General features: G+C 43.6%; 1 protein-coding gene across 1 annotated transcript in view; it reads left to right on the forward strand.

The window, feature by feature from the left end:
• Positions 1 to 14,360, forward strand: part of COL6A5 (collagen type VI alpha 5 chain) — a 131,142-nt gene that overhangs the window by 56,948 nt on the left and 59,834 nt on the right. Inside the window, exons 7-17 of the mRNA XM_026015504.2 lie at positions 251 to 820; positions 3,416 to 3,991; positions 5,645 to 5,985; positions 6,097 to 6,178; positions 7,998 to 8,140; positions 9,291 to 9,383; positions 10,945 to 10,998; positions 12,823 to 12,894; positions 13,240 to 13,266; positions 13,377 to 13,421; positions 13,511 to 13,564. Coding sequence (XP_025871289.2) covers positions 251 to 820; positions 3,416 to 3,991; positions 5,645 to 5,985; positions 6,097 to 6,178; positions 7,998 to 8,140; positions 9,291 to 9,383; positions 10,945 to 10,998; positions 12,823 to 12,894; positions 13,240 to 13,266; positions 13,377 to 13,421; positions 13,511 to 13,564 — 2,057 coding nt within the window. The remainder of the gene's footprint in view (positions 1 to 250; positions 821 to 3,415; positions 3,992 to 5,644; positions 5,986 to 6,096; positions 6,179 to 7,997; positions 8,141 to 9,290; positions 9,384 to 10,944; positions 10,999 to 12,822; positions 12,895 to 13,239; positions 13,267 to 13,376; positions 13,422 to 13,510; positions 13,565 to 14,360) is intronic.

A 14,360-nucleotide genomic window follows, 5' to 3' on the forward strand; every position in this document is an offset into this window, starting at 1 on the left:
GATGTGCCTTAAGAACATTACAGAGTCATTGTTGAGTACAACACCTGGAGAATCATGATCTGGGCAAGTTGTACATGACTGAGCCTCAGTTTCTTACTGTGGAAAATGGCAACAGCCACCTCTAACAAGTGAGATGCAGTGTCTGGCACATAGTAGGTTCAAGGCAAATGTTAGTTTGCTCCCCCTTCTCAGTTGTCTGTGTAGAACATGCTGCAGAAAGATCATGATGCCTGCTTTCTTCTTCTTTCAGATTGTAAAAATATTAAAGTGTTGGACATTGTGTTTGTGCTGGATCATTCAGGCAGCATAGGCACACAAGAACAAGAAAGCATGATGAACCTAACTATCCATTTGGTGAAGAAAGCAGATGTTGACAGTGACCGAGTTCGGGTTGGAGCTCTCAAATACTCGGACTATCCTGAGGTTCTTTTCTACCTTAGTGGAAATAAATCTTCAGTCATTGAGCATCTGAGGAGGCGCAGGTACACCGGAGGGAATACCTATACTGCCAGGGCTCTTGAGCACGCAAACGTAATGTTCACAGAGGAACATGGCAGCCGCATCCAGCAAAATGTGAAGCAGATGCTGATCATCATCACTGATGGGGTGTCCCATGATCGAGATAACCTCAGTGACACAGCATCGAAATTAAGAAACAAAGGCATCAATATCTACGCAGTGGGTGTAGGACAGGCCAACCAACTTGAACTTGAGACTATGGCAGAGAATAAAAACAATACTTTCCATGTAGATAATTTCAGTAACCTGAAAGACATTTACCTGCCTCTACAAGAAAAAATGTGTACCAATGCACATGAGCGTAAGTTGTGATTTTTAAGTTTCTGTGGGGGTAGCAACAGAAGGTTAAGCAAAAAATAAATTAAGTCTTGGTTTCCAATTACCTGGATGTCATGGGCTGAACATTGCTCTACTCTGCCTATGTTTTCTTATCTCTTGCTCAATCAAGATCTGAAAGTTCCCTTCCCACCACAGTATGCACTGAAGAGCCTATGGAAGATTTCAGAAACATTCTTTGAATTCTTGCCACTATGTTGCTTTTTTTTTTTTTTCTGGCCTAAAGGAACTCTACCTAGGATCATATTCACCTTATCCATATTACCCATTTCAGGGCCACTTGTGCCATTCCATTAATGGTTTTAATGTGATCACTGAGCACCAGTTGCAGGCCAGACTCAGGTGGAGAATTGCATGGTTTGACAGACTTTTGTCTTCAAAGATCCAGGACTGTCTAATTGGAATTATAGATGTTCTCTAGGGCCATGGGAAGTTCAAGTAGACTAATATGCTCTTCTGGATAAGGACCACCAATACAGACGGAAGAAGAGGGGAGTTCAATATAGAGTAATGGAGGTTGGCAGGTAGGAACAGAGAGGGAAGGGACCTAAGCTGATTCCATGGGATACCACTGGGGTAGGATAGATTGGAAGCATCACACTTGAAGAAAGTGTAAGAGTTGCCACCTGAGCTCAAAGTGAGCAATGAATTCATCTTGGTTTCAGATATTGGATGGTAGTTTTATCTTTAAAAAAAAATTGTGACTTTTCCCCACGTCTGTAGGACCTTCTCAACTCTACCCATTCTAGCCTGTCCCTGGACCCCCACTCTGAAATTTGGTCTCCTTGCCTCTTTCCAGTCTATTCTGAACACTGAGTGATCTTCCTAACACACACTGGACTATGGCACTGCTCTGCTTACACTTTACAATTTCTGAACTCCTGAGTTCCATCCAACCTTGCCCATCTCCAACCTCATCTGTTGCCCCTCCTTACTTCACAATATCTCCTGTCAATCTGAAATACTTCTGCATTTTTGTATGCAGCATTCTATCCATCATGAACATGCCAGCCCATTTTCCCTCACTACATCAAACTTGTCTGTCATTTTTCAGCCTTTGCCAATTTCCTGACCCAATACCCGACAGTGATCCCAGGTGTGTCTCCCCTCTCCTGCACCTTCTATTTCTCCTGGTGGTAGCACTGAACACATATTTGCTATTTCCTTATCTGTATCTGTCACAAGACCGTGACCTCCTTGGACAGGCACAGCCTCTTTTTTATCATAGGGTCCCCACCAAATCTAGTACATCACAAGGACTAAAGTCTTTTCCTACAAAGGTAGAGTCTATTTTGTTATCATCTCCTATGCCTACCTTTTGGAGGCAGACACTGAGGCAGAGTCTAGGATACAAGGTGTTTATTAGGGATCCACACCTGTGAAAGAAAGTGGGAAAGTAGGATAGGTAGAAGAAGTCACACAGTGATGCATGCTTGACAAAGCTCCAAACCTTGCAAAGAGCTTTGGAGCATGTATTGCCCATCAGTGCTGTCGACAGCAGACTAAGATGACTGGGTGGTTATATGCCCTTCCTACTTAATCCCCAGATGTGGGCTGTCCTGAGAAGGGCATGGGCTTTTGTAAGACATCTCCCTGCAGTAAGGTTGACCCTGAAGGAGCTGACAGCCAGAGGGGCCCTCTGTTGACCACACTCCCACGGCTGGGCAGCAAATCCTTCCTCAAAAGTCTATCTGAGCAGCCCATCATAGTGTGACAATGGGCATTCTTTCATCTCAAATGCCTTTAGTAACCACTTTAGTGATGCCACTGTTCCAGCCATTGCATTTGATTGGAACTGAGTGTAGAAGATTATCCCTGGGTTATGAGGTTTTTCACATTGGATTTCAGGGAGATGACCCCTTGCCCTGTTTTACTAGCCATTAACACTTATCCCATTACATTTTAATATTTGGGTTATGATATTTTAAAAAGCTGAAGTAGAAAAAAAATACTGGATTTAAAGATAAAAAGAATGAGGCGGTTGAGGTGCCCACTCCACTGCACAGCAATTGTGTATTCTTAAGTCAAGTTTCTTAACCTCTGAATTCCACTTCTGTATCTATAAAATTAGTTAATTCCTTATAACATGGTCATAAATATTAACAGCAATTGTATGCCAAAGACATTTTTTAAAATGATAATTCTCAACACAAATGTAAAGTGGTAGCATTAATAGAAACAGGAATACTAGCCGTAGAATAAGGGTACCATTACCTTGACTTGGGTGAACCTTCCAATTTGGGTGGGTCGAAGGGATTTCTAGCCCTTGCAATTACCTTTTAATGACCATGTTCAATCTATTCAAACTTCCTTCTTTAAGCAACTTTCAGTGTCTTTTCAAATGAATCACACAAAATTAAAATTTGAAACCAAGCTTATGATCTTTCTCCTTCCCATCATTTTTCCTTCTTGAAGGCCAATTGGTGATTCTCTCCTCTGCTAACTTATCTCAATTTGCTACTAAGGTGGGAATTTAGTAAAGCAGTTTAAGTACTTGAGGAAAGGTAAAATTTAGAATAATTCATGAGGAAAATAATTGTCTCATTTTTTCCAATTGCAGCGTGTGACATTCAAGAAGCTGATGTTATTTTCTTTTGTGATGGCTCTGACATGGTATCCAATTTCGAGTTTGCTACCATGACAACTTTCGTGTCAGACTTAATTGATAATTTTAACATTCAGAATCAGAGAATAAAAATTGGGTTGGCTCAATTTGGGAGTCGCTTCCAAAAAATTATCGAGTTGAAAAACTCTCTGACTATACAGGAATTGAAGACTCAAATTCAAATGATCACCAAGAGCAAAGGGTTTCCACGAATCGATCTGGCCTTTAAAGAAGTGAAAGCTATGTTTGATTCATCTTCTGGTGGGAGAAGAAATGCTGGTGTCCCTCAAACTTTGGTTGTTCTCACATCCGGGGATCCCTACTATGATGTGGCAAATGAAGCGAAGATCTTGAGAAGCCTCGGAATTTGTGTCCTGGTTTGGGGCATAGGAAATGTTCATAAGGAGCAATTTCTGCCGATAACAGGCAATTCTGAAAAAATAATCACTCTCCATAACTTTAATAAATTAAATAATGTGGATGTGAAAAAAAGAATGGTCCGTGAAATCTGCCAGAGCTGTGGGAAAACGAGTACGTACTCCCCTTGCTCTTTATTTGTTTTTAATTGAATCGTCACCTTCTTGGGGCTTCATTTCCCAAGGTGTTCCCAGGACTAGCTCTAGCTGAATATATTTTTCGAACAATGTGCAATGAGAATAGACCTTTCCTCTGTTTCCAGGAAGCTTGGGATCACTCAGCCTCCCTGAGAGATGAGGAAAAAGGTGCAAAGGCTGGAGGAGGCCCTGGGTTGTGTTCTCTGCTCAGCCCAGTCCTCTCACTGCAAGCCTCTGTTTGTGCCCCTCTTAGCACCGAAAGTCAGTCTCCTATTTCTTCCCTTTGGACTTGTGGAAGTCCTAGAAAAATGCCTTGCTTCCAGTGGGAAGTAGGTAAAACAGACCTGTGCTGGTTGACAGCTTTACTATTTTAACTTTGTTAAACCATCTTGTAAGGGACTTGGTGTTCTTGTGTGTGTCTCTGTGTGTATGTCCACATGAGCCTATGTGTGTGCATGTTTTCTTCTTCTTTTAATGATAGCCTTTGTATAATCATATAATGATTTGAATTGTCCTTAGTGATTATTTAATTCTCAGAGGTCACATACACAAATGGCTGCAAAGGCCAAGAGGGCAATGTACATGAGTCAAGAGGGCAGGGAGGGAAGGAAATGAATGAACAGCAATGACCCATCTAATGGGGAGGTCACTGTTCACTCCAGCTGAGAGTCACCATGTAGGACTCAGGTTCTGTACATTTGGGCTAGGAGTTGGGAGGATAGCACCTCAGGAAGCAGCGAATGGTAACATTTTGTGAAATTTGTACAACATGCAGAAATTGCTTCTGTCTCTAGGGTTACAACTGAAGCCACTTCGTTCACAAAATGGGTTGGCCTTTCCAAGCTCTCCAAGCTTTCCATTCACTATGCCCCATTTGAGGTGCTCCTCTGGAAGCAGATTACAGTGGTGGAAAGGGCCCTGGCACTGAAATCCGAAAGCCAAAGTTCTTGCCCTGGTTCAGTGGCAGCAACCTGCATGAATCACTATTTCCTCATATGTAAAATGAGCAACTGGGCAGGGTCCGAAGTGACCAAATGGCCACTTGCAGCTAAATTGTGTTTGTCCTGTGCAGTGTTGACAACTTGCTGAAATTAGTTGACAGCTTTTACAAACTGAAGATTTCACATGAAAAGTGGGGATCTTAGGGTTCCCTTGGAAAAATAAGGCAATCTGACAACCCTAAGCCCCTTTTCCCACATGGCTACTCTCAGCTGGTATTGAGCCTTGAACAGATGGGCCACTGTTCTCCATTCACTATCTTTGCTCTCTGCCCATCTAACTCATTTACATCCTCCTCCTGGCTTTTGTAGCCCTTTGAGTTTGTGACCTCTGAATTAAACAATCTCTAAGGACATTTCAAATACCATTAAAAAAAGAAATGGACTGTGTGTTTGCACACACACATACAGCCAGCCTTTGAAAATGAGGCTAAACCGTGATTGGAACTGCAAATACCTAAAGGAACTTGAAATATTTAAAAGAGGAGAGAGGAAATACCTGTTGTCAGTCAAGCAGCCAATATCTTCCTTCTGTAGAGACCCTCCAGCCCTGGGTCATGCCATGACTGCTCTCCTGCTCTTCCTTGCTTCTGTCTACTCATTAATCTGGCCTCATTTCCCTTGGTCTCCAGATTGCTTTATGGACATAGTGGTCGGGTTTGACATTTCCACTCACTTGCCGGGACAGCCGTTGTTCCATGACCACCCCCGGCTGAGATCCTACCTCCCAGACATCTTAGAGGACATCACTTCCATCAGGAGGGCAAGCTGTGGGGCAGGCACAGAGGTACAGGTGAACGTGGCCTTCAAGGTGAATAATGACCGAGAATTCCCTGCCAAGTTCCGAATCTACCAGAGAGCAATGTTTGACAGCCTGCTGCAAGTCACCGTTGATGGGCCAACTCATCTGAATGCACAGTTCTTGCTGTCACTGTGGGATACATTTGAGGCTAAATCCAAATCCCAAGGACAGGTATGTCACATTCAATCTCCTATCACCATGTTCTTTCATTTGTTCCTTCCTCCCCAGATATATATATTTCATTTTCACATCATCCCGTTCTCTGCTTTCCTCTTCCTCTAGGTGCTACTCATCTTTTCAGATGGTCTTGGGGGTGAAAGTGAGATAATGCTTGAAAATCAATCAGACAGGCTCAGAAAAGCAGGTACTGAGTTGCGAATTTAAGTGGTGAAACATAGAACATGCTGAATGAGCCCCTTCTTACTCAGGTGCTGTATATCTTGGGATCTGTCTGGCCACTGGTAGCAGATGCTGTTGGTGCCTCCCTGAATCCCCTTGCCCAGCCTGCATGCTCATCCCCCAAATGTCGCAAATGCCATGGCCAAGTGCTTACACCTGTGACCTTCTACAGTCATGTGTCCTTGACTGACCTGAATAATTACCTTGGAGTGGGGGTGGGTTGTATCATATCTCACCTGGAAGTGGAAGAGGGACAATCGATATAGGAATAAAAAGTCTAGCACCCTTGCCTCAAGTGGGTCAACTCTGACACAGTTTATACTCCAGAGTCCTACCGAGGTGAAGACTTTACTGAGACACATCCTTGCTTACAACTTCCCCTCCCTTTCTGCCACCTCTCTCTCCCTCCATAAACCATATACACACAATTTCCTCTCTTTGATTCTGCTTCCAGGGCTCCTTCCTGACTGAGGACACTCCCTACTGTTTCTGATTATCCATGTGAAAGACAGCCACATGTATACTTCTTAGTATACAACCCCTCTCCATGTCATAGTTTCAGACTGTGCTGGAACCTAAATGCACAAGTTGAGAGTCTTATGCAGTGACATGAAGGTCCACTGATTGTCAGATGGGATACATTGTTTGAGACTTCCTGGGTTTAGACCCACATGTACCTCTGGGGTTTAGCTTCCATGAGCAACCTCCCTAGAGACCACAAAATTTCCTGTTTGATTGCTGCGTTGTGTCACCCTCCTTTGCCACTGTTCCCACATCATGTTCCTTGTACAGCCTCTGGCACTTTACAGGGTCTGGCTCCCACTCCCCACTGTAACCTTCCCTCACTTCCCACACTCAGCGTCCCAGGCACACAGAGCTATCCCCTTCTTCCTGTAGTGCACCTCACGCCTCAGTCCCCCAGTCCCAGCATATACTTTTTCTTCTGCCTAGAGCAATTCCCAGCTCCTCCTCAGTTCTTCTCCATCTTCTGTCTCTGGTTCTCTGCCTTGACCAGCTTCCATTCATCCTTCAGGATCAGCTTAGACATCAGGTCTTCACAGAAACCTTCCATGACTTTCTAAGGCTAAGTTAGGAGCTTCTCCTCTAGGCTTTCAGAGCACCCTGCCATTCCCTCTCAGGATATTTACCACTTCTCAGAACAACCATCTGATTCCTGTCCACCTTTTCCATTGACTGTACTTCTGTGAAGGGACGGTTCTTATTCATCTTGTGTCCTTGGTACAATGATTGATACATAATTTGCTCCTCATAAGCAAAGATTTGTTTAATGAAAGAATAGAGAGTAAATGGACTAATGAATGAATTAATGAGTGAGTGAATGAATGAATAAATGGAGTCCTGGCTATGGCTACCCTGGGTTTTCCTCAGGCTTTCAGGACCTGCACCCCAGGAGTATTTGGTCATGGAGATGACTTTGAGAACTATTATTAATTTACATTCAGAAAAACTGCAAATATCAATAATGCCCTTTCTTAGAAATTGATTTCAAGTGCCCAAGAATTGCATCAAAACTTGGTGGTAAGGCATTAAACATAGTTTTCTGTTAGTGTTTGTACACAGTTGCCCTGGAATACTTTTTCTTGGGGGTTTTCCTGCTGAAGCCTGAACAAGCAGACAAGGCTGTTGGGTTCTTCATATATCAAAGGTCTTGCTTCTTCTTGTGTTTCCTTTTCCCCTTTATGATTCTGCAAACACCATTCACTGAGTAGCAATACGATGGGCTTTTATTCTTTGGTTTTGAATCTGTTACATTTCCTGACTAGGACTCGATGCTCTGCTGGTGGTGTCCCTAAACACGACTGCCCATGATGAGTTTTCCAGCTTTGAATTTGGAAAGGGATTTGATTACAGGACTCACTTGACCATTGGCATGAGAGAGCTGGGCAAGAAGCTATCACAGTACCTGGTGAGTTGTAGAGCAGAAATGCAGCTAAAAGGCCATCAGAATGAAATTGGAATTTTGATCATTATTTCCATAGACTGCCTTGCTTGCCCCACTAAATGAAGTGCATGATCTTTAGCAGATGAAAAAGTGTGAAAGACCAGAGCAGGGTATTTTTGTTTTTGTGTATCCTTCCCTCCTTTATCATCCTACCAAATGAATGCATGGGAAACTGAAAAAAACAACCATCCCCTAGTCAAATAGAAAAGCTCCCAGCGGATTTACCCCAAAGATACAAGTGCAGTGAAATGCCGAGACACCTGCACCCCGATGTTTATAGCAGCAATGTCCACAATAGCCAAATGTGGAAGGAGCCTCAGTGTCCATCGAAAGATGAATGGATAAAGAAGATGTGGTCTATGTATACAATGGAATATTACTCAGCCGTTAGAAACAACAAATACCCACCATTTTCTTCAACGTGGATGGAACTGGAGGGTATTATGCTGAGTGAAAAAAGTCAATCGGAGAAGTACAAACATTTTATGGTCTCATTCATTTGGGGAATATAAAAATAGTGACAGGGAATAAAGGGGAAAGGAGAAAAATGAGTGGGAAATATCAGAAAGGGAGACAGAACATGAGAGACTCCTAACTCTGGGAAACGAACTAGGGGTGGTGGAAAGGGAGGTGGGTGGGGGGTGGGGGTGACTGGGTAATGGGCACTGAGGGGGGCACTTGATGGGATGAGCACTGGGTGTTTTTCTGTATGTTGGTAAATTGAACACCAATAAAAATTAATTAAAAAAAATTTATACAGTAAAAAAAGAAAAAAAAAGAAAAAAGAAAATCTCCCAGCAGTTGATGCTGCAGAAATCCCCAGAAAACAGGAGTCTGTTAGTGAAGAGTCAACCATTCTTGTGCAAACTTGGCCTGTGATTAACTGTGTGGCAGGTGCCCTTTTTATAGAGAGATCATTTCCTGGGAGAGGGTAGACTGTGTCCCAATTGCTAGTCCCTGGCTTCAGTAGTGAGTCAAAAAGCACCTCTGATCCTCTGCAGCCCCTCCTTCAAGGACAGAGGATGGTCTTGTAGGTGGTGCATTATGATCAAAAACAGTTCTCATGCCATGAAGTTCCTGACAATTGTTGCTCACTCAAGTTTGCTTTTTCCAGGGAAACATTGCAGAGAAGACTTGCTGCTGCACATTTTGCAAGTGTTCAGGGGCTCCAGGTCTTTATGGGTCCCGAGGACTACGAGCCATGAAGGTGCCATTCAGTTGTGAAACTATTTTACCCAATGTTCCTTGGTTTGGGTATGGGACTTAGGCCACAAGGTGGACTCTGCAGCCTTTACTCAATGCTAGTGCGATTGCTTTGGGCATTTATTTCATGTGACTTCTGTGGCGTAGGAGCCAGTTCAGAAGGGCTCACTTTTGATACTGCTCTTAAGAATAACTCCCATTTTTCTTACCTATCCTTTGAGATGTTGCTCCTTGGCTTTGCAATTTATACCTTCACACCTAATTTAAACAGTTTGAAGAGTGCAGGCGGTATTAGAAATAATGGAGAAGATTGTACTTCATCAGCAATGAGTGAAATTGAACTGCAAAAAAAGCAAAGCATTATAGATTAATAGCCCTTTAAAAAATTAATTCTAGAAGTCCAATTACACAATTGTATAATAATTTTATTACACAAATAAATAAATATGTCAGTGTCTTCATTAATAGAATACTCTAAGATGATGAAGATGAATGAGCTACAGATACATATGACAACATGAATAAGTTTTACAAACACAGTAATGGCCAAAAACTAAAAAGCAAAATGCAGAAGAATACATACAATATGATTCCATTTATAAAAAGTTTGAAAGCAGGCAAAACTAATCTGTCATATCTAGAGATGAATAATTCAGTAGTGAAGTATTAAAAAAGGCAAAAAAGTATTGTCATGAAAGCTAGGGGTGTGCTCCCTGGGGTGGGGGTGGGGGGAGTGTTTCGGTGTTGGGATGGAGACTGCGTCTGGGGCTAGTGATGTCCTGCCTGGCTGGTGGTTCCATGGATGTTCACTTTACAATAATTAAGCTGTGCCTTTATATTTTATTTACTTTTATGCACTTTTTAAATGAGTTTTAGACATCATAACAAAAGGAGTATTTTTTTAAGAGAGCAAATATAATTCTTGCTCATGAGTCCCGCATTGTCCATCCTTGTGGGTATTGTGATCTGGCCTTTTTACTGAGTTTGATGCTTTGTTCAGCAGTTTCCTCTCTCATCGCTTTGCTTTGGTCAGTTTCAGAGTTACAATCCAAGAGTACAGCCCCCAGGTGTACTGAGCAGACAGTCAGGACCCGTGTGACATGGTGAGGAAAGCAAACCTCTGATTAAATCTTTAGCACAAATAAGCCACGAGGCAGTTAAACCACACTTGGCAGAGGGAGAGATGATCACAATTTATATATAAGTAATCTCGTTACTGAGAGAAGTGCTTCTTCTTCCCTGAGCTCTCAGAAAAGTAAAAGGAAATAAAATTATCTTTTTGGAAATGTGATGGATTTGCCTTCTAGAAGAGTTGTGGTGACAACAGTTGCCTACCCACAGCCCCTTAGGCATGGGACTGGCCTGGATGCCCTGAGCTGCAAAGTGGGCTCCATAGGTCAGATTCCTGTAGGAGTCAGAGGTTGTCAGACTCTCCCCAGACCTATAGCCACCCCTGCAGACACTGTGACCAAGCTGAAGAGAGGGGCATGTCTACAATGGCTCATGATTTCACAAGTTCAAATAGAAGGAAGCTGGCTAAAATGTATTTTCTCTCTTTCCACCAGGGTTCTCCGGGCTTGAAAGGTACCAGAGGACACCGGGGAGAAGATGGAGACCCCGTAAGTTTTTCTGATCCTCCCCTACCACCCCCCACTCCCCAACCCCCCTCCCCCACACACCGAACAGAAGCAATGATTTCCTTTTGCATGGACAGCTTTATCCTCCCACAGAAAGGGTTATGTTTATATGGAGGTTTTGGGTGGCTTTGCAGGAATGGGTTGCTCTCCGCCCCCCCCCCCCCCCCCCCCGCTCCTTTTTGTCTGGATTATGAGCACTCACCAAATCTACTTTTGAGGGGAGGAGGGAGCAGGCTTACATACATGTTGCCTGGCATGTTTTTTTCAGTGGGGCATGCTCCTGTCTCCCCTACACAGGGTGAAGTAGGGCTCTCTGTGAGGGGCTGTCTTGGGATCCAGAGCTCAGTGCTTAGTACATGGAAAGGCACAGCTTCATGGTTCCATGAAACACAGAGGTCTTCTCATCTCAATCTTTGACCCTAAAACCAGAACTCTCACTTGGTTCATCAATCAAATTATGAGAATAGATTTGAAGGAATTGAAACACTTGAGTGGCTCTCTTTGGGATGAGGAAAATTCAGGAAGCATCCAGCCTGCATCTCCATCCCCTTAGAATCAAGCTAGCTCTTTGCCTGGGCAGGTATGATTAAAAGCACAGGCTCTCGAGTCAGCCAAGGGCTGACCTAGACAAGAAACCTTAGTAAGACACTTAACTTCTTGACCCTCAGTCTCCTGATCCATAAACTGATATATTCCTCTAAGACTCTAGTGCTGATCTACTTTACAAAATGACCTCTATGGGGAATACTCACCCACTCACCATGGGTATGTAGAGGGGTCTTAGAGCTCACCCAGGCGGCACGGAGGGCTTCAAGTGTGGGTATCTGGCCATGAGCACGCATCTGGCGGACAGTCCAGTCAACGGGAAGCCATGATGTATTGGTACCTCTCAGTGACCTATGGCCATAAGGGAGGCCTCCTGCTTTCCGGGATAATCTTCAGAATAAAGAAAGCAAAGCAAGAGGAAGGAAAAATCCCTTTTCCCTTCAGCTACCAGGAAGGAAAGAATCAAGCCCATTGCTAAATAATTATTTATCCAAACAACAAACCATCAGCACCCACTTTGCTTCCAGATCTGATTGTACCAGGCACAAGGGACATAATTGGGCAGAGAGAGAGAGTTGGGGGTTCCTGCCCTCAAGGAGGACCATATTGCTTTTCTCTTGAAATTCATTTTATTCTAGCATTTACTTGTGTTTAAATATTTCCTGGGAGAAAAAGGATTGATGGGAGGTGTACACATCATTGACCTTGAGCGCTCTTCTCCCAGTGGCTGGTCTGATTTGGGGGCTTTTTCACCTGGTGGTCCTTTCCATGATCACTAGCACTTCTCATCTTCGAGTTCTTATAGCAGTAGCCCAGCCCATCAACTGCTTCTACTCAGCTCCAGTCCCCTGGGACCAGCTTGCTTCAGTACCATCAGCACTGATGACTTTTCCAGGGCAGCACTGGCTCCCTGGGCACAACGTCAGGGCCAACATGTATTAATGGAGTGTTTGAAAGGTGGCTGGCAGGTGAAGCGACTCCCAAACCTTTGGCTGTGCTATCTGATGAGGACCGGGAAGCACCTGGGCTCATCCTGCACTCCTGAGTCATCTTGGGTCTGTAAGGAAGCCCCGAAGGGCAACAGGGAAGATGTTAGCATAGAGGGGAAAACCAGAGTTAAAGGAAAGCATTTGGGGAAGGATTTGCTTTGTGTGAAGCCCAGAGTGCTCCTGTGCTCTAGCTTTACTCTTAAAAAATAAACTGCTGGTGACTTCTGGCCAAAGAGTCACTTTGGATATCTGTGTGGGTGCCTTTTCTTAGGGAAGACGAGGAGATATTGGACCCACAGGAGATAGCGGGACTGCAGGATGTCCAGGGCAGCAGGGTCAAAAGGTAAGTCTCTGCTAGAAATGTGATTTTTAATTCCCTACAACATGGTCTGCTTTTCTCCTCCTTCCTGCCCTTCCTCCTTCCCTCCCTCCTTTTCTCTCTTCCATCCCCCAGCCTCCCTTTGTCTTTCTCCAATTACATGTCAGTGTCTTCTCCTGCAGACTAATTCTGCTTCTTAGACATCTCAGTGAGTTTGAAGCATTCATTCAATCCCACCTATCACTTCTTTGTGGTTGGAGAGCCAGAAGCACCTCTTTAGGGAGGCAGCTGCTTCCTGCTCCAACACTCCATGAATCTACTTGCTGTCTGTCTTTGATGTGTCAGTGAGAGACATTTGATCTTTTACAGGGAGCCAAAGGATTTTCTGGAAGTAAGGTACTGTAGTGTCTTCTCAGTCCAATTTGATTTCCTGATGGAATTACTTTCCCAGTAAGCGTGTGGCAGAGACCTCCTCTGACCTGACTGCACTCCTTATTGTCCCTCAGGGAGAACATGGAGAGGATGGGATTGATGGACTGGATGGGGAAGAGGTAAGCCATCTTTCAGGCACTATAACATGGTCACGAGGTTGATGTACTTCTCTTTAAATGGGAATTTTGTTTTCCTTCACTTCTTTTAGGGCATTCATGGATTTCCTGGGGCAAAGGGAGAAAAAGGTGATCCAGGATCTCAGGTAACACTTTCAGTATATCAAAGAAGGAGAATTTGGTAAAGAGACAGTCTTAACTGCTATAAGCCAGTGCTCAGTACGGAAAACAGTGACAGCTGACTTGACCACACGAAGAAGTCCTGTTACTACTGAATAGATGCCACATTCTCACTTGGGAATTTTCAAGAGTTCCAGTGAGAGGGAGTCAAGGCATGCAAGGTTCTTCCATGGGCATGTTCCTCAGAAGTCTGAAAGTGAATGTTTTTGCCTATCAGTGGCTTCCATGTTCTCTTTATTGCAGCAGAGGGGGGAAAAACGTAAAAAGCAAAAGAAAAATATAAAATTATTTGGGTGACTTTGGTGTAGCAAATGACAGTGAAACATTTTTTATCTTAAATTCATTTCAATACTTATTAATATGTGCCTACTTGGCTCCAAGCAACTATGCTTTTATGTTCTGATCCATTTATTTATTTATTCAATATATTTTAATGCCTGGCATGTGCCAACCACTGAGTTATGTACCGAAGATTGAGAAATAGACCACACTGTCCTTGTCCTCAAGGATCCCCAGACATAGAAAGACAGACATATTAATGACAGCTAATGATAGTGCAGTACATGATTGAAGCCATGTTGTAGGTAACTACATGAGAGCCCAGAGAAGGGTACCTAACTCAGCAAGGTGGAGAGGGAGTTCAGGAAGTCTTCCTAGAAGAAGCAATCCCTGAGCTGAAGATGATGGGCATTAGCAAGCATGGAAGAAAGGCATTCCAGACAGAGGGAACAGCATAAACAAAGATGTGGAGACTTGGGGGCA

The sequence above is a fragment of the Vulpes vulpes genome, chromosome 11 (assembly GCF_048418805.1).
Source record: "Vulpes vulpes isolate BD-2025 chromosome 11, VulVul3, whole genome shotgun sequence".
NCBI lineage: Eukaryota > Metazoa > Chordata > Mammalia > Carnivora > Canidae > Vulpes > Vulpes vulpes.